This window comes from Ziziphus jujuba, chromosome 6 (assembly GCF_031755915.1).
Source record: "Ziziphus jujuba cultivar Dongzao chromosome 6, ASM3175591v1".
In the NCBI taxonomy this organism is placed as follows: domain Eukaryota; kingdom Viridiplantae; phylum Streptophyta; class Magnoliopsida; order Rosales; family Rhamnaceae; genus Ziziphus; species Ziziphus jujuba.
The window spans coordinates 24,415,762-24,436,211 of NC_083384.1; the positions used below are offsets into that span (position 1 = coordinate 24,415,762).

The 20,450-nt window shown below is 31.9% G+C and overlaps 1 protein-coding gene across 1 annotated transcript; it reads left to right on the forward strand.

The window, feature by feature from the left end:
- Positions 1–9,063: 9,063 nt before the first annotated feature.
- On the forward strand, positions 9,064–11,581 carry LOC107430243 (IRK-interacting protein). Its single transcript, XM_016041061.4, has 2 exons — positions 9,064–9,487; positions 9,621–11,581. Exons 1-2 carry the CDS (start codon positions 9,392–9,394, stop codon positions 11,016–11,018), a joined length of 1,494 nt encoding a protein of 497 aa, XP_015896547.3. The 5' UTR covers positions 9,064–9,391; the 3' UTR covers positions 11,019–11,581.
- Positions 11,582–20,450: the final 8,869 nt, after the last annotated feature.

Consider the following 20,450-nt stretch of genomic DNA (forward strand, 5'->3'; position numbering starts at 1 on the left):
TAGATTGCCTATGTATCTTATACGGTGACCAAACCATTCGTAATTCAGGCAATCCATTTAAGCTTCTTTATATTTTTTTCTGAAGCTTTTTTTTTTCTAAGCTAGAAAGCTCATCTGCCCTCTTTTGGAAAGACTTTAGTGATGATGTAGAGTCCTTCCTCTTTTCGTTTAAATTTCATTGCATCTTCCATGTGATGTAGTTTGCGACTGGCACATGTGGAAGATTTTACTTTATACTCTCTACTGGCTTTGCTTTGGATGAGTGTTCTTTATTTGAAACATGACTTGTTTTTTCCTTTTTTAAAGTTTTGAAGATTTAGTCTTCTTATTTTGTGTTAAGATGACTTTTTGTAGTCGTTTCATCTATGTCATCAATGAACTAATTATTACATATTTCATTTGGTAAGAATTTAATAAGAGTAACTAAAATTCTTTTTAACTATTGATATTTATTTTTCTTAACAATTGGAACTTTCTTCTTGGATTTTTCTCTGTCTTTATTTCACCTAAATTCTTCCTTATAATATGCTTTGAAGATTTTACATCAAAGCAAGAAGAACATGTAGCTTTTGTTGACTTCTTACTGAAATACATTTCCAAACCATTTTTAATTTCATCCTCTAAAACTTATGAGTCATCCTATATGTCTAAGTTTGACTCTATCATGAGTTCATATAAGGTTGGAATATGGTGATCTCCTAATTTAGGCATTGTCGGGGTGAGCATCGATAAGAGAGACTTTATTTTCTAGTTTAAAGGTGGCTAAAATTGCCCCCTTAGTTAAAGAGACATTGTTGGATGAAGCAATGTCCTATAAAGTAGCAGATCTCTTTCCTTTTTATCTTTTCTTCAATAATGTTTTTGAAGATGTAACATTCATTTGGATAATTGATGATTCTATGATATCGACAATATTTTGGATCATCAATCATATTTACTTTTACAGGCCTTTTTAACTCAAGAAGTGTTAATCCATTTGATACAAGCAACTCATCAAAAATTTCTTTAACATTATCATCAAAGAAAGAGTATTTGACTTCTTTCATTTTTTTGAGTGTGAGCTACTTTGGTGTTTCATTTGCGTTTGCTTTTCCATTTTTTCCTAGGTGATCATTGTTTTTTCTTTACTAGAATAATTTTTGTTATGTTCGATGCATACCTTTTAAGAAATGGATTTTTAATAATTCATTTACATCTCAACATTGCTTGCTTTGGAAACAATTCCTCAAATGATTGTAGCTTTGGTGCTTACAAATGTTGCTATTTTAGAGAGTAGATTATTTAAGCACATTTGAACTATATTTTGCTCAGTTAATTTCTCTAAGCATTGAAGATTGCGATTCCTCCATTTGGTAACAAATTCATTGACATATTAGTGTGGCTTTTGTTTAGCTTCAGCTAGGTCAATGATTGAAACTCTTTTCTGACTTAACCTTTTGTGCCAAATAGAAGCCATATCATACTTCCTAGTAACTGAAGCTGCAGAGCCTATAAGAATTTCACTTTATGATATGTAGAGTTCATTTTGTAGAATTCCCTTCATGACCACCATTAACCTTTGACAACTCTGAGTGCTCCATTATTAATTTTACATGTATATCTCAATTTGACAAACATACTCACTGATATCAACTGTTTTTGCAAATCAAAATCATGTCTAATGTTAGATAATACTCTTTCAGTTCCATCATGTAATTTTAGTGTAATAGGTCTAACTTCAAAAATTAAAATTGATTAGTTTCTATAAGTACCTTCTCTTGATCAACTAATGTATACATACTGAACCTAACTTGTTAGGCATATATGGACTGTGCAACCTAAATCTAGTACCCAATCATTTAAAGTTTAAATGACACCATGGAAATATCTGCACTACCATATCCATCTTTGGCAATAGATACATCTGCAGTTTTTTATTCTTTTTCCTCCTGACTTCTTTCAAGACAATTTCTTTTACTATGGCCTTCTATATGGCAAAACTAGCATTTTTTTTCCCCATTGATTTTAATCTTGATCTGCTATGATTTTTAAATCTTTCAGTACTGTCCCTTGATCTTCCTCTAGCAGTAAGGTTTTTTCCAATCATTGAATTCTATCCCTCAATTTTTAAGTCCATCTCTTTGGCAAGAATTTCTTCAATTACTCTTCCAATGTGAGTTTATCTTTACTGAATTTTAATGTGTTTCTAAATTATTTATATGACTTTGACATGGCATACAATAGAACAATTTTTCCAGTTGTAACAACATCATTCACCAAATCAAGAACTAGTCATGTTCAATGATCAATATTTTCATCTACTAACTTTGACTTTTCTACTTTAAATCCAAAGAACTTTTGCTTTAAGAAATACTATTTAAGTGGGATTTAGACATTCAGAAGTCATCTAATTTCTTCCACATCAAAGTAGCAGTTGGTTCTTTAATAATTTTTCTAAACACATTGTTGACAGCCAATTTTAAAAAGCTAAACCTTTGGGTCCAATAGACCTAACTATACTTTAGTTATACAAAAGCTATATTTTTCAATTGACAAGTAGATCCAAGCTATCTTATAGAGCTAAAAGGGGAGTGTGGTTTGGCTTGCATAGCATTATAGTAAAAGCCTAAAGTGGTTCATTTTCATGTAAAGGGCGACCCATTTGAGGGTTTTATAATCCATATCCATAAAATAAACCAAATTGAATCAAGAGTAATATAAGTCCAAAAGCCGTATTATTTACAAGCTTAAAAATCATACTATTTACAAGCCCAAAAAGTTATATTTTTTTCATTTTTATACAAAGAAACCAAAATAATACCTAAGTTATAACATTTTTCCAAAAGGCTTAAGTTCTCTATAAAATCCCTTTTGGCCCACTTTTTCTTGTAAACCCCAAATGTTTTCATATTTTCCTTTTTGTGGAATTTCATTTTTTTCAAATTCTAAAATTAGGAAGTTTGATAGGAAGAAAGAGGAAAGCTTAAGGGATGATGAAATAATGTGGCACATGCCACTCGTCTTATCCAAAAGCTACATTTTAGATTCCTAAAAGCATTTTTTTACTATGGGAGCAATCCCCAAGGCTTTTTCCCTTTCCAAATCTCTCTTTCTCTTCTCTCCAAGTTAGATTTAATCCTTTATCTTTAGCAAAATATCAATATTGTTATTTTTCCTTATGCACTAAGTTTTAGAAGAGATAGGAAAGATCAACAGTAATCTAGTGGGAATATGGGTTAATCCAACAAGATTTCTCTTTTTAACAAGTTGGGTTCCTTTTAACCTCCAAACAAGAGAGCACACTCTTGGATTATAAGAAGACTAGTCTAACTCTTTTTTAACACCCTTTTAAATCCTTATGATAAAGAAAACCTTCAATCTTTCCTTTGAGTTTGAGCTTCTCCCTTATACTTTAGTATCAATTTTCTTCCTTTATTTAAAGAGAAACTTTTCTCATGGAAGGACCTTTTATTCTTCATCTTTTTGGCTTCTCTTTTCTAGACCTCTCCTTTATATCATTCTCTTCTTTTAGATTCTTTTATTTATTCTCCTTTTAGTTTTACTTCTTTTAGATATTTTGAACCCCTTTTTTGGTTCTTCTCGACTTCTTCTTTACTTTAGACACTGTTAGTCGTTTCTAAAGAGAAAACCATATAGATGATCTCTTTAGGCACTAATAAAACTCCAATTTTTATGTAGCTTTTTGAAACTATTAAATAATCAAAGGTAACTCTATTTTAGATTTTAATAAATAAATCCAGGTGGCTCTAGATCGATCATTAATAAAGAAAATAAAATATTTATATCCATCATAAGAGTCAATAGGTGCAAGGCCCCATAAATCAGAATGAATCAATTCAAAACATTGATTTGAAATGTAAGAGGATTAGGGAAAGGTAAACGAGTTTATTTAGAGAAATGACAAACATCACAAATATCTGACTTAAAAACAATAAATGGAAATAGTCTTCATAAAATATGAGTTGATGGATGACCAAGCCTTTTATGTAAGTCTTGACTCTTCTCAGCACTCTTTGTTTGACAAGCTCTTTAAGAAATATTAGAATTCAACATATATAATCCATTAGAGTAAGTTCCCTCACCAATCTTCATTTTTGTTTTTTTATCTTGAAAAACTACAAAGGTAGGAGAAAAAATAACATCACAGTTCAAAAAGTTAGTTATCTTTCCAATAGATAAAAGTTGAATAAGGAAAAAATGGAACAACTAGAGCATCTGAATTGGGACAATGAGAAAAGAAACTAATTTTTCCACTTTCTATGATAAGAGTAGGAGACCTATTGGCTATAGAAACTCCATGGTTATAAACTTTTGGAATAAAATCATGTACACACAAAAAATTATTAATCATATGATCAGTTGCTCCAAAATCAATAATCCATGAAGTGACATTAGAAGATGAAGTGAGATAGGCTTGCAAATTACCTAAAAGATGAGTAGATGATGCAGAAGAAGGATTTAACTCAGAAAATATGGACATATAAAATTGTTGAAAGAGTTGACTAATTTGATTCATTTGATTCGTAGAGATGAAGGCATTAGCCATTGCAGCATAATCCTTTTTATTCTTCTCAAAATTTAACTTAAGATGTGGATACAATTCCCAATATCGATCTTTTATGTGTTCAGGTTTACCATAATATTCACAATAGAAAGGTTCCTTCTTTCCTTTGTACCTAGAATTATTTTTCCTTCTAAGCCTGAAATTTTTTTTTTTTTCCAATCATCAGTGCATGAGATTCAAATTTTTTTGCATCTTGAATTGACTTAGCCACCTTCTTGGTTCACCTACAAAATTTCTTCTCGTTTAATGTTGGCACGCAGAGTAGATAAAGAAGGATGTGTAGCATCCATAAGAATGTTGCTTCTTAAGTTTTCATACTCTGGTTTCAAATTGCTAAGAAGAGCAAAGATTTTATTTTCCTCAACCCTCAACAACAATGTTTTTGCATCTGTATTACATGGATGATACAAATTCAATCCGTTCCATAATTTTTTAAGATGACCAAGATGCTCATTGAATGTTATGTCATCCTCTTTTGCTCCTGCAATCTCAAGCTTTAATTCATAAACATGAAAAGCATTATTTTTGTTACTATACAATTTTGTTACAGCTTCCCATAACTCTCTTGCAGGTTCACAATATGTGAATATTTCACTAACTAATTTGTGGGTCCATAAAATTTAAGATCAATGATCTAATAAGTTGATCAGTAGCTACCCAATCCTCAAATTTGGATTCTTAGTTTCTTATACAAACAAAGTTGTCATATGCATAACCCAATTTTCGCTTGCTACCAAGTTATAGAGTAACAGCTCTAAACCAAGATATAAACTTAAATACATTGAAAAGAACATATGAAAGCTTTTTAGACTTGGAACTGTATCAGCTATAGATCACCAGCCAAACACACAAAAAGAGAAAAAAAAGTGTATAAGAAATAAGAGAAAAATGTCAAACCTACTCTGATACTATAGAAAATAATTAAGTGAAAAAATAGAGCAAGGATACAATGTTAACGTGTTTCAGAAGCTATAGTAACAACCTACCAGCACACCAGAAAAGATATATGTCTTATTATTCAATACATCAAAGAAGAGATAATGACATAGTGTATATAGGTATAATTGAAGAGCCTGATAAGGCAACTATTGCTGTACAAATAATTATACAGCTATATAGAATATTATATATTAAATATATAGCTCCTATAGCTAAATTAATCCCATGAATTTCTCTTCTTCGTTAATATAAAGCATATACAAGTGCATAAAAGAAAAGCATATTGGGGATCCAAATCCGATTAATATCCGTATCATCATCGATATGTATATAGAATTCGACAATGCTTAAATACAGCCCTAGAATTCATTGAAAATTTATTATCAAGGCAAGGTTCAGAGTTCAAACCATTACAAGGTCCTACATTCAACAATAAGAAAGCTAGCTTTTTTATCATTGACCAAAAAATCCAAAAATGCAACATTTTTTATAGCTTCTATGAGTCCTGAGTTTGAGCCAAAATTCGTTTAAGAGTATGCCTAGCTAATCGACATATCTTTCTGTTTGTCTCTTAGCAATATATATAGTCCTAAACGTTGCTGTTTATTGGGTATCAACATCCTATTATCAGTAATAGGACAACAACTCCCGACTAAAAAATGATGGCAACATTCAGGAGATTAAAATCTGTATATATAGTTAATAATTAAACTATATTCATCAAACATCAATTTCTTCATTTCCATATTATCCAACACTCATACTAAAAATTATGGTTTTTACTTTGTAAGCTTACTTTCAGGTCGTGAGAATCATAGTGAAAGAAATAAGCATGTATATGCATGTTTAAGCCCCCAATAGAATTCAAAATTCCCCAGCATAGCCCCTAAAGATTGCACACAACACAAGCACTATCCAACTCCAATCATTCTCTTATATTTATTTCTATGGTTAATTATATTTTAATACATTTTAAATTTTAGAACTTTGTATTTAATTTTGATTTTCAATTTTAAAACTTACCATTTTAGACTTCCAATTTTCAATTTGACGCAATTTACTTCAATTTGATTTTTGACTCACGAATTGGGGCTTGCATGGAACACTATTTTGAAAGTTAAGGGAGAGTAATAATCAATTTCATAAATTAAGGGGCAATTTGCAACTCGAGACATAAGACAGGGATAGTAATGCAAATAATCCTATGTTTATCACAATAATGTCGGCTTGAGATTAATGTGGAAATGCCTTTTAAGTTAAGAAATAAGATTGTTCTCTACATGGTGTTTGGATAAAAATATAAAAGCGTTATTTGTTTAGTTGAGATTCAAATAATTATCTAATACTTAGTATGTAACTTAAATAAACAACTTCAAATATGTGAATTTGGGGGCAGACCAAACTTAGACGTTACAAAAATGTTTTATATTGACTATTGTTCTTAGGAATTTACTTATGGAATCATATTTTCAAACGGTGGATTTTTGTTAAAAACTTTGTTGATAAAAATGAAATTTGAAAGCAGTAGTGGTGCGCATGGCCTCTGAGCAAACCTGTAATCTGGCAAAGCCACCAGAACGTACAACCGAAAGAGTGGCAAAGAGAGAAGAGGAAGATGAATAAGAGAGAGACAGAGAGAAAGAAGAGGTGTGGGGCACGTGCACGTGATCCTACGATAAGACAAGAACATAATATACAAGTCAGCAGCTAATAACGTTTAAACGCTGGCACATGGACCACTTTGGAGATAAGAGTCTCCTATTTATGATTTTCACATGCCCAAAACCCAATCCTTCATTTTTCTTCCATCTTCCAAAAGTCCCACCGCACAAATGTCCATCCCCTGGCTTTAAATGAGAGTAGTTGGGACCAAGAGACTCCAAATATTGCCTTAATGCTTCCCAACCCACCTAAAATACCAATCCTCATTAAATTCCTACTCCGATTGATCTCTTCTCTTTTAGCTCTGCCTCATTAATTCTTTCACCAACATACTTTTCACACTTTCCCATGACTAGCTACTGCTACACCTTCTTCTTTGCTTTTTCAATTTACCCTCTCTGTCTTTCTTTCTTTTTTGTTAAATTTGTCTTTCTTTCATTTTTTGTTTAATTTTGTTTTGAGAAAAATGCTATTTATGAACGGATGGGAAAAAAATTTTGTGTAGCCTTTGTACAAGAAATGTAGTGTAATAGTCCATTTACATATGAACACTCAATATATATATATATATATATTTTATAAGCTTTATACGTTTTATTTTGATGTTGCCAGATAATTAAATGTAATTATAAATTACTATATATATTTTACTTGATTAATAAAAATTTTATCTGTTGTATCCAAATTTTTTTTCTATATCTAAAATCTATGTTGATGTATCAATCGTTAAGAGGTTTGTGCCATGAATTTATTTTTCAATATAGATTTTCAGTTTTGAAAAAAAAAATAAATAAAAAGTGATTTAAATGCTGTTTAAAAAATAATTGGTATATCAATCTTGTTTTACTGAGATCAGCAATGGTAGTAACAAATATTATAAATAATTTTTTGCTTTTGCAGTTTGTGTTTCGTGAAACACGTAATACTAAAAATATTTTCTGAGTCAGAAACAAGTTAAATTAAGTTGTGTGAAACGGGTTCACTCAAAAAAACAAATTGATTTAAAGGGGTCGGATCTTCTTTGGTAGTTGGCACTTTATCAAAAATTTAATTAATAGTGCAATTAAAATAAATGCGATCAACGACGAGGAAGGCACTAGAATATCTAGGACTTTGCTATTAATGACAACGTTTATTTTACTTTGGTCCATAAAATTTAATGCAAAAATGACTTGAGTGGCAACTGGCAACAAGACGCTTCACAGCATGCTTTGTGAACTTTGGTCCAAACATATTCAATGTGCTATTGATACTTCTCAAGGGAAAAGTAGCTAACTTTTTTTTGAGTCTTTTTGTGTTTCTTTTTTCCTCTTTAATTTGTCCTAAAAATCAAATGGCTAAGAGAATGATGTATCATTCTTCCTACCGCCTGATCGTCTTAAACATATACAAACCTATCTAGTTAGTTGAAATTTCGACATTGTTAATGAATTTGGAAAAAGCATCAAAATCAAGGCCAATTAATATGTGATATTCCTGCTTGTCAATTCCAACATTTGAATCAATCTAAAAAATTTACCACATAAATTTAATTGTTGCGGGGAAGGATATAGTACCTTGACAGATTAATTATTTGTTTATTGGATGAAGTTTTAAATACCCTTTCAATAAATATTAGTCATCAAACAGAATAGGAACAATAGTAAATCCCATAAAAAATAATGAACTTAAACTTAAAATTTTAATGGGTTTCAATTTTACAGATTTAAATTGGACCCCACATGCAACGAAATGTCCTACTCCAAATTGTACCTCAAATTAAATTTTTGGATCAATGGCACAAAATTTCAGAACAAAATTTGCTTCAAAATAACAATCTCCATTTTTATTTTTATTTTTACCCTGTTTCAGAAGTGTGAAAATCAATCAAAAAAACAAAACCAGTAATCTTAAAATCTCATATGATCAGAAAAAAGAAATAACACGGTCAAAATATAATTATTATATATATAGAGAGGGGGAGAGAGAGAACAACCTTTCTGTTCGACTTTTCTGCATTGCTGATCAGGGTCATGATTACAAAACGATGAAAATCACAACATTAATATACATTTACAAAAGAAAACATAAAAAGCAGTCAAAAACGGAGAACTCACCTCCTTCGCACACACCCACACTCGCTCGCACACACGTACATAATCTTTGGGATAGAACAGCTTGCTCAGGTATATTTTACATATATGTGTCAATAAACTGTAAAACAGACCAAAAAATGCAATAGAAAACATGGCTTCGTCGTCGTTGTCGTCTTCTTCTACTACTACTTCCAAATCCCCACCCTCTCCTCCTCAACCACCCCACCACAATACCCATTTCACTCCTGTAAGTTTTTTCTCTCCGTTTTGTATGCTGGGAAAACTAAACAAAAAGCTAAAAGAAAATTGAAAAGGGTTTTCCAAACACTATTTTATCTTTTTTTTCCACTCTTTTTACGTTGGTTTCTTGGTTGTTTCAGATTCAAGAATGTGAGCACGAAGATGAAAGAAGTACCCCAGGTGGTTGTACGGACAAAGGAGTTGTTACTCCGAAGCACCACCCGACGCCTCTCCACCACCAGAACGGTGGCAAACCCAACAACTCTTCCAAGAGTCGGCGGTCGGAATCTGAAAGTGATGCCGGAGATGATGGTACGGTGTTGTGCAACAAGTGCAGGCCACACGCTAGGGAAAAGATCTCCGTTGTTCCTTTGGATCATAACAATGGCCTTAACAAGCAAGGCTCGTCCTTCATGGCAAGCCCCAATAACATTTTCAGATCGATTATTTCGTCGATAACTAGGAAAAGTCCAAGACCGACGGACTCAGCGGCGGCGTCGACGACGGCAAGGGAAGAGCATTGGAAGATTGCGGTGGCGGAGCTCTCTCACAAGCTTATCCAAACTACGAGGAAAAGAGATGAGGCGCTTTTAGAAGCTTCAAGGCTTAAATATTCCATGGCCGAACTAGAAAAAAAGCTCAACAAGCTCGAAATCTACTGCCACAATTTGAAGTCCGGTCTCGACGAATGCAGCGGAAACTCGCCGTTTCAAATGGGTAAAACCCAGAATTCGTATCAGGCATCGAATCGGCAACGAAACCTTTCAGTGGGGCATAACGACAAACAGGTAGTGGAGAATTTCTTGGTTTCAGTCTCCGAAGCTCGGAGCTCGGTCAGAGTCCTAAGCCGATCGTTAACCACGCAACTCCGTCACATGGGAAGCAAAGTCTACGAGAGAATTTCAATACTCCTCCAACCATACGAGATCAAAGTCTCTCTCTCAAAAAACCCAAGAACCTTGCTCTGTTATCTGGAAGCCCTTTTGAACAAAGCCCTCTTCGAAGACTTCGAATCCATCGGGTTCCTTAAGAACGCAACCAACCAAGTCTTGAACCCAATCGAACGCTGCGATTCTAACTACGCGTCGTTCAACTTGCTAAAGGGTTTGACATGGGAAGAGGTATTGAACAAAGGGACGAAGCATTTCAGCGAGGAATTCAGTGGTTTCTGCGATCGGAAAATGAGCGAGATCGTAGCGATGCTGGGTTGGAACAGAGCTTGGCCGGAGCCATTGTTGCAGGCTTTCTTCGGAGCTTCGAAGAGTGTTTGGTTGGTTCACCTCTTGGCAAACTCTATGCACCCGAGCTTGCCCATTTACAGGGTCGATAAAGGGGTTGGGTTCGATTCGGTTTACATGGAAGACATGGGTGGTGATAAAGCAAGGAAATTGGTTCCCTCTGAGGTCCGAATAATGGTGGCACCTGGGTTTTATGTCTATGGCAATGTGGTCAAGTGCAAGGTTCTCTGCAGGTACAACAACAATAGTAACAGCAGCATTAATATCAATTCCCAGCAGGGTTTAGTTCCTTCACCTTGAAAGAGATTCAATTTATTGATGGTGAACTTTTTTTTTTTTTTCTTTTATTAAAAGTTTTAAAAAAAAAAGTTTAGAAGTATATTTTGTTTCTATTTTTTTTTTTTTTTTGGTATGTATACTTTTTGTGAAATTATCATTATTATGGGTAAATATTTGATTATGCATGGTGATTATTAAAAAGGGGATTTCCTTTAGGATCAAAAGAATTAATTTTGGCTTATAACCAAAATAATAATAATAATTTGGCATTTGGTGAATTTTGTTTTATTCACTGTCCCGTCAATTTCTAATCTTTATCATATTCTCTTGTTGGTTAATTGGGGTTTAGGATATTGATTTTGTTGTTTTTTAAGCAGAAGCAACATGCTGGTTGTTTTTTCATGGGTCCGAGTGCATATACTTCGTATGGATAAGATCCAAAACGAAAGAAAGGGAGCAGATGCTCCTTCTTGTGAATGGTTTTTGGATCTTGTCTGGATTCTCTTTGCTTTTTTATCTAGCACAGTGTGTTTCTTAAATTTTTTTTATTACTATTTGAGAAATGCAGTTCACCATTTTTATAACTTTAAATCCATAATTTAAAGTGTCAGCTTGTTAACTATTCGTTTTCTGTTTTTTGGGTTTTTTTTTTTTTTTTCCTCTCTCTCTACTTAATTTGTTTAGTTTAAATATTTATTAGTGGATAGTTAAGAGTGTTGGCACCAATCGAGTGATATAGTGTTTATGTATTAAATATGATTCTACAGTGGGAGGTCACAAACTTGCATAAAAAATAAATTGATAAAAAACTAATATTAAAAAGTTTATTAAATTTATTTATCAAATTATATTAAAATAAGAGTGATTTTAAAAAATTAATTAATTAAATATTATTATATTATTTGTTACATAATTTAATAAATAAATTAGATAGATATTTTAATAACTCAACCAAATCATTTATCACCTAATTTAATAAATAAAATTGATAGATATTTTAATAATTCTAATATTATTGAAAGATAAAAGTATAGAAAAATAGATGTATAAATATGATATTGTCCACATAATTTAGTAAATATATTTGATGGATACTTTAATAATTCTATAGAATTGAAAGACTAAAGTAACAGGCTGATAGATGTACAAGTACAATTGGACTCTAATAAAATTTACCTTAAACAAAGAGGTCTTTTCCTTTTTGTTAGCTTTGGAAATTGTATGAAATTTGGCCCAATTTCATAGAATTAGAATTCAATTACTATGATTGAAGGACCTCATTTATAAAGTGGACTTTATTATAGTTTGACTGTACATATAAATATATTTATTGTTTTGTTTTTGTCTTATATGATTATCTTATATTGTATGAGTGATATAACATAATTTTTTTTTTAAATTTTAATATTGGGAAAAAAAAAATTACCTTTACCTTACAACTGCTTTACAGAGACAATATAAAAATATAAATGTTATGCATAAGTTTTTTGCCGTTGAGATGGAGATTTTGTTTAGTTCAACGTAAATTTACGTGGGAAGGGAGGCCTGATGGCTGGTAGTGATATGGGCATGTACAAATAGAAAAACAAAATTTTACTTTATTGTTGTGTTTGCTTTTTGGGGCTGGGGTTGGGGCATCGGATACTTAACACTTATAGAAGAATGGAAAAATTGGGCTTCGAGTTTTCGGTTTTGGTTCCAAAAGGACCATGTTTAGGCTTTGCTCTTTTTGGTCCTGATCCTATGTGTGTGTCTCTATCACATTTTTTTAGACCTTTAATTTAACCTTTTTTTTTTTTTTGGGGTGTATTGCTCATTGGAAATGTAGTACATATGATATGTTTAATAATACATTTGATATGATTAATACTATATTATTAAGTAATTCATATTATTTTTATGTATTATGTGTTTGCTTTTACAACTTTTTTACCTATTGGTTGAGAAATTTTCTCTACAAACAAATTTTAGATTATTTATTTTATACTAGAATAATAAGAGAAATTATTCAAAGAGAATATGGTACATGAATCTAGAACAAATAAGCCAGAAAATTCGATTCTTTTGGAAGGTTGCTTAACCATAAATCAAATTAAACGTTAAAATTAACTTCTTTGCAAAATGAGATATCGTCAACTACTTTAAAGAGTCTCATTAGCATTTAACGATGCTGATCTAGAAAGTTTTTTGTCAAACGGGACAAAGTGGGAGTAATTTTCCCTACGAATTGTATAAATCATTTTCTTCTCTTTTAAGATATGAATGACGGAGTTGAAAATAGGGACATCCAACGCGTTATTATACCCGGTCCCATTATGGACCATGATCAACTTTAACATTGTTTGTGAGATTAACATGAAAGAATGACTACTTTATTCCCTTAGCTATATATACTACATTTTATATTTTGGGGGAAAAAAGGAAAAAGCTATACTACATTTTTTATCTGACAAAAAGGATTAATTACATTTTAACATCTTAAACTTTTAAATTGTGTGATTTAAGTTTTAAATTCTAAAATTGTGTAATTTAGGTTTTAAAGTTTCAAATTTTATGCCAATTGATCTAATTAAAAATGAACCGTTAGCTACCATTCATGTACAACACATGTGACTTTTTTTTATTTGTATTTAGTATCATCAATTTTTAGATTTGCGTGATTTAGACTCTCAATTTTTTACCGTGCAATTTAAACCTTCAGTATTTCATTTATTTAATTTATCAAATAAAAAGAATTTATAAATAAAATAATATTTATTACAAAATAATTAATAATTAAAAGTACACAATGTATAAATATGTTTAAATTCTATATAAAAACATTTTAGCAAAAAAAAAATTAAAGAAAAATGTACTTAATAATTTTACTTTATTTTTCGGTGAATAAGTTTAAATTAATATTTTTATTTTCATGTTAGAAGTTACGATATAATAAAATTTCATAAAAGAATAAGAATGAAAATCAATGCAAGCATTTTTGGGTAAAAAAAATAATAACAGATGAAATAAATGATAAAATATCTATAAATTTATTAATATATATATATATATATATATATATGAAAATAATTAATTTTTTCTTATTTACCTCGAGCAGTTTAGAAAATAAAATTAATTTTTTTAATAAAACTTGTAATAAATTATAAATGTTTTATCTTTTGTTTCTCCTATTATTATTCTTTTAACCCAAAAATGCTTTTATTGATTTTTAAAATTTATATTGTTTTATAATTATTTTATTATATTATAAAATTTTAAGTTAAAATAAAAATATTAATTTAAATTTATTCACCAAAAAAGAAGTTTATTTAAATAATTAATTAATTTTTTTTTGAAAATATATTGTTTTCTTGCTAAAATGTTTTTAAATAGAATTTAAACTTGTTTATACTTTTTAGAATAATGATTTATTAATTGTCTTTTAATAAGTATTATTTTATTTTTAAATTATACTAGAAAAGTTATAATTGCACTATCAGATAAACTCTTTACAGTTATATTATAAATTTATATTTTTACTCTCATTTAAATTTACTATTAAGGATATTTAATATATTTAATTCAAGAGGCAATATGAGAGATTTTATGGTATATGAACTGTGCAAAATATAAAATAGCTGTTTTGGAGGATAGATTGCACTAAAGTACCCTAAACTTTTAGCATTATGCGATTTGAGCTTTAAACCTTGAAATTGCATGACTTGGGCCTTAAAGTTTCAAATTTTGTACAAATTAGTCCAATTACAAATGAATTATTAGTGTGTGTCTAACTGCAATGCGTGTGACTTCTTTTGATTGTATTTTGTACCCATAATTTTCAAGTTTGTACGGTTTAAACTTTCAACTTTTTATGTGCAATAAGCCTTCAAATTTTCAAATTATACAATTTAGGCATTCAATTTTTCAAATTGAACAATTTAGATACCTTCAATATTTTAAATATGACTTGCATATGATTTTAGTCTTTAAAATACTGAAGCTTTATTGGTGGGGCAAGTGAGTGAAGATAGAATTTGTAGTAATACCATATGGAAAGTACATGAAGATTTTCAAAGTTTTCTCTTGATCTTATCGGTTTCGATAGCTCCTTTAAACAGTGGAAGCACAAGGTCCATCTCTTCCTTTCCCATAAAGTGCAAAAGGTCATCTTCATTAATGTACCTAATCCATTAATAGAGAAATAAGGCTATGGACTCTTTTTCCCTCGGATGAATAAGAATGGATTTTCTCCCCTTTATTTATTTTTATTGGCGAAAGAATCTGCAAGTTTCTGGGTTAGATATGGCAAAGAAAGGAAAATTTGAATCGTGGGATTTGAAAATTTGAGGAATAATTAAATAGTGGTGAATGCTAGGCCCCTCTTGCCCTAGATTTATTGTTTGTTAAGATTGAGATCTTTCTTTTTAAAATCTAAAAAACTTGATATTGATCTGATAAGCAAGTTTAGTATGAGCAACGTCCAATAGATATGTGCTTAAAATTACTGTTCCTCCAGCTGCTAAACCAGCTAAAAGATCAATATGAAAACCTCATAAAGCAGTGGAATTAAAGCCCCATGGCTAAGGACAAGATCACGATGGTTAGTTGAGTCACCAGCAATGTTTCCTTTTACACTTCCCTAACAAAGTTTAGGCACAAACATTTAGGTATGTTATATGTTCCAAATTGTAAAGTTGGAAAAGGTACTTAATAAGAAAATATATAGGGTGTAATTCAAATTGAACGAACAAATATTCACCAAAACAAAATTAAATTCATATCGTTCCAACTAAGCCAAAAACACTTTTTTTTTTTAACAACTTTTTCACAAATCAAAACACCACATTCCATGGTAGTCATGACTTGGTAAGAATCAGAAAGCTTTTGGATAAAACTGATAGTTATGAAAACTTCACGGAATTTTTGTTCCAAGTAAAATGCTTTTGGATAACAAAAATATGTTTCTAACATATTTGGTATAAAAATTATGAACTTCTAACATTCAATCGCATACTTTTTAACATATTTGAGATGTTTGGTAGCATACTTTCAAACACATTTGAGATATTTATTTGTGAAAATGCTTGGTCATACACTTTTAAATACTTTTGAAATATTCAACTACATACTTCTAAATACATTTGACATTTTAAGTTGTATATTTCTAAACATAAATTTTTTTTATTGATTAAATCCAATCATGTATTTTAATAGATATCAAGTTAAATTAACTTAGTTGGTATAACATTCATACCTGTACTTAAAAGGTCGTGCATTTGAGATACTGGAACCAAAGGGGAGGGAAATTGATGTAAATTAAATTAAAAATACACAATTCATGTAACTTTGTTTAAAAATCTTTTTACACTGTATTATAATTTTTAATTTACTTTTAAATTGCAATAAATGACTAATTCTATTAAATTTATTATTAAAAATTGCATGATTGGACTAAATTAGCAAAAAGATAATAGTTCATGAGCAAGTCTGAGAAGTTTTGTTGTCTGGAAAGCAAATGCAATTTAAAATGCTTTTGGTAATTACATAGTTAAATTACGATATGATGGGGTTCTCCCATGAATTATACCCTTCCCATGCAACCTATGCATAGACGTGAGTCACCCATTCTTCCACATGCAATCTACGCAGGGAAACTATTATGAATATGGGGGTTGTGGTAGTGGAAGTACTATCAGTTACTATGTAGTTATTTTATGTTGCTTTGTGTCCATGTTCATAGTGGAAGTTACTAATTAGTAGAAGTAGGATTATTGTTAATATGCATATATATCCATTTAATGGCTGTAATAGGGGTCATGATGAATGAAAAGTTATAATTCTCAACCTTTGTTCTTTACCTCTCAATATCTCTCTCTCTTAATACTCTTTTTTACTTTTTTTTCTCTACTCAAAATATGGCACCCATCAATTGGTATCAGAGCCATGGATACGAGGGGGAAGTCTAATGCAAAATTCCGAATGGAAGTCCCGAAAGCTTTGGCCAGGCATGATGTTACCTGTAGATTGTCTTAATTGAACTACAAACCTTGCAAGTTCAACAATCTCAACTACGGGGATGAATGGGAAATCAACCATTTATTCTAAGGGAAATCATCGCATCACCCACAAATTTCTAGAAGAGCGACAGATTAGATAACTCAACAATCGAAAGGAACATAAACCAAGCTTAATATCTCTTTTCCATGGTTCGATGGAGAAGATCTCAATGGTTGAATTAACAATGTCAGTAATAGTTTGAATTCAAGGGGGAGAACCTACTCAGCAGGTGCAATTGGCCTTCTTTCATTTGGAAGGAATAGCCCTTCAATGGCACCGGTGGCTGAGCAAATTTAAGGGCCCTCTCACAAGGACGGTATTGCAGCAGTTCGGAATAATAGAATATGAGGATCCTTTTAAGGCTCTCACTAGATTATAGCAAAGCTCTTCAGTAGAACTTTATCAAACTGAGTTTGGAAAGTTATCATAACGAATTGACAACTAGCTAGAGCCTTATTCAGTGGGATATTTCATAGCAGAATTTGACAACATCCGTTTGGATGTCCAAATCAAGCAGCCTTGAACTCTAATTAGCTAGGTTAGTTGAAGAACAAAATTGATTGCAGAAAAAAGGAATGATGCTTTCATAGCAGTAAGGATTTGGACAGAACCTAAGATCGTCGGTGGATATTGCAACTGAATTCCTAGGTCTTTCTCCCACAAGAAGAGTTGAAACTATCACATAGATGAATTTTTAGCCAAATTTTAAATGCCTCACAAACCAAAAATCCAGGGATCGATGAATCAAAGGTCTGTACTTTTATTGCGATAAAAAGTATGTTTCTGGACATAGGTGTAAATGACCGTAACTACTCATGATAGAATACAAGGGAAGAAACAGAGGAAGACGTGAGCCCTAACCATAGTAAATTAAGTACACCCCGACGCCAAAGATCTCGTTCTATGCAATGATAAGGTTTACTCATCCAAAAATCTTTCAATTAATGGGGAAAATATGAAACCGAGATGTGGTTGTCCTGATTGACTGGGAAAGAACTCATAACTTTATTGATCAAATGGTGGTAACCCGACTGAGACTTCCATTGTATCACACTGAAAATTTCTTAACGAAAGTTGCCAACTGTGAGAGAATTCTGTGTGCAGGAGATGTGGTTGTCCTGATTGACTGGGAAAGAACTCATAACTTTATTGATCAAATGGTGGTAACCCGACTGAGACTTCCATTGTATCACACTGAAAATTTCTTAACGAAAGTTGCCAACTGTGAGAGAATTCTGTGTGCAGGAAAATGTGTGGGACTCACCATGAATGTCTAAGTATGCCCCATACGAACTAATTTTTATATTCTCCTTACAGTGGCTTGCCAAATTGTTTTGGATGTACATTAGTTATCTACTTTGGGTTCCATTGAAACAGATTATCAAAATCTTATCATGACTTTCTGGAAGGATGGCATGCACTATACATTGTAAGGAAAGACTTTTAATTCTCTAGAAGTTTTGGAAGAAAAGGAAATTAAAAGTATGAATGGCATGACTTTCCTTCTCTTAATTAAGTGTGTGGAGTAGGAGTAACAAGGAAATGGACCACCAGCAGATCTATGTGCCGTGCTTGATGAATTCTAAAAGATTTTTGAGGAACCATTCGGGCTACCACCTAAATGGGCCCAAGATCATGGCATACCAATACAGCTCATTCAACGATCAGTTAGTGTAAGGCCTTATCGATATCCTTATTATCAAAAAGCTGAAATAGAATGCCAAGTTAAGAAGTTTCTGGTAGCTGGAATCATTCAGCTAAGCAACAGTCCCCATTCTTCACTGGTTTTACTTCTCAAAAAAGCAGAGGGAAGTTAGAGGTTCTATATGGACTTCAGGGCCCTCAACAAAATTAAAATTAAAGATAAATACCCTATTCCCATCATTGACGAACTCCTCGATGGACTTCATGGAACACAATATTTTATTAAATTGGATTTACGCTTGGGGTACCATCAAATACGAGTGAAGGATGAAGATATACATAAAATAGCTTTTTGAATCTATGAAGGACATTATGAGTTTGTTATGATGTCTTTCGGTCTCACCAATGCACCGGCCACCTTTCAGGACTTATGATCGATATTTTCTAGCCATTCCTCCATAAATTTATATTGGTTTTCTTTGATGAGATATTGATAGATAGCAGAACATGACCTGACTATCTCAATCACCTTGGAGAAGCACTCATAATTTTATTTACTAACCACTTGTTTGCCATGAAGTCTAAATGTCGATTTGGAGTCACGCAGATAGATTATTTAGGACATATCATCTCCAAAGAGGGAGGAAGTGTGGATTCGGCCAAAACACAAGGAGTTCAAGATTAGCATACCCTAACTACTCATAAATAGATACAAGGATTCATTGGATTGGTGAGCTACTACTGCAAATTCATAAGCAGCTTCGGCGGAATGGCAGCTCCACTCACATGGCTTCTAACAAAGAATGACGTCAAATAGAACCTACAAGCAAACATAACTTTCAAGTGGCTAAAGCAAGCTTTTACTTCACCCCTGGTATTGTAACTACTAGATTTCTCCCAACCTTTTGCTATAGAAAGTGATACATGTGGAGAAGGAATACGTGCCATCTTGTTGTAAGGAGATACACCAATCGCTTATTATAGTGAAGCTCTTAAGGGAACAACTTTTACTTGGTCCATTTACGGAAATCAAATGCTTGTTATTGTAAAAGCTACATGAAGATGGAGGCCATATTTATTTAGCAAACCATTCATTATTCACATTGATCATCGAAGCCTTAAGTATTTTTTAGAGCAATGGATCATGACACCAGCTCAAACCCGTTGACTACCAAAATTACTAGTTATGATTACTCCATTCAGTATAAGAAAAGGTGAGAGAATTTTGGTGTAGGTGCTTTATCCCGAAGAGAAGAGGTTCAATGTCATGCACTTTCTCTTCCTCACTTAGATTGGTGGGCCACATTGTAGGAGAAAGTTTCTATATACCCTTTTTTTCACTGGGATACCTAACGTGTCCTCATCCCCTCAACAAGCCTATCATTTGCGTGATAAAGTTTGGTATAAAGGGGACAGGATTTATTTGAGTCCCACTTTAGCTCTAATTCATGCAACATTTGCTGAAACCCATTCTTCCTTGGTTGGTGGGCATTTTGGTTACCATAGTACTTTAGCTCGCATTAAACGTGACTTCTTTTGGCCATACTTGAAGACAACTGTTAAGAAATATATTAGAGAATGTGATATTTGTCAACGTTGCAAGGCATAAAGTACTAAACTTCCATGGCTCTTATAGCTGTTACTAAGTCCAATGCAAGTATGGACTGATATCTCAATCAATTTTATAGATGACCTTCCTCTTTCTCACGGTCATACATTAATGATGGTGTTTGTAGATCACTTATCCAAATATGCCCATTCCATTCCTCTCAA

Coding starts and splice junctions, on each gene's coding strand:
- LOC107430243 (XM_016041061.4), top strand. CDS start 9,392: ATGGCTTCGTCGTCGTTGTCGTCTTCTTCTACTACTACTTCCAAATCC. Junction 9,488..9,620: donor ACAATACCCATTTCACTCCT/GTAAGTTTTTTC, acceptor TGGTTGTTTCAG/ATTCAAGAATGTGAGCACGA.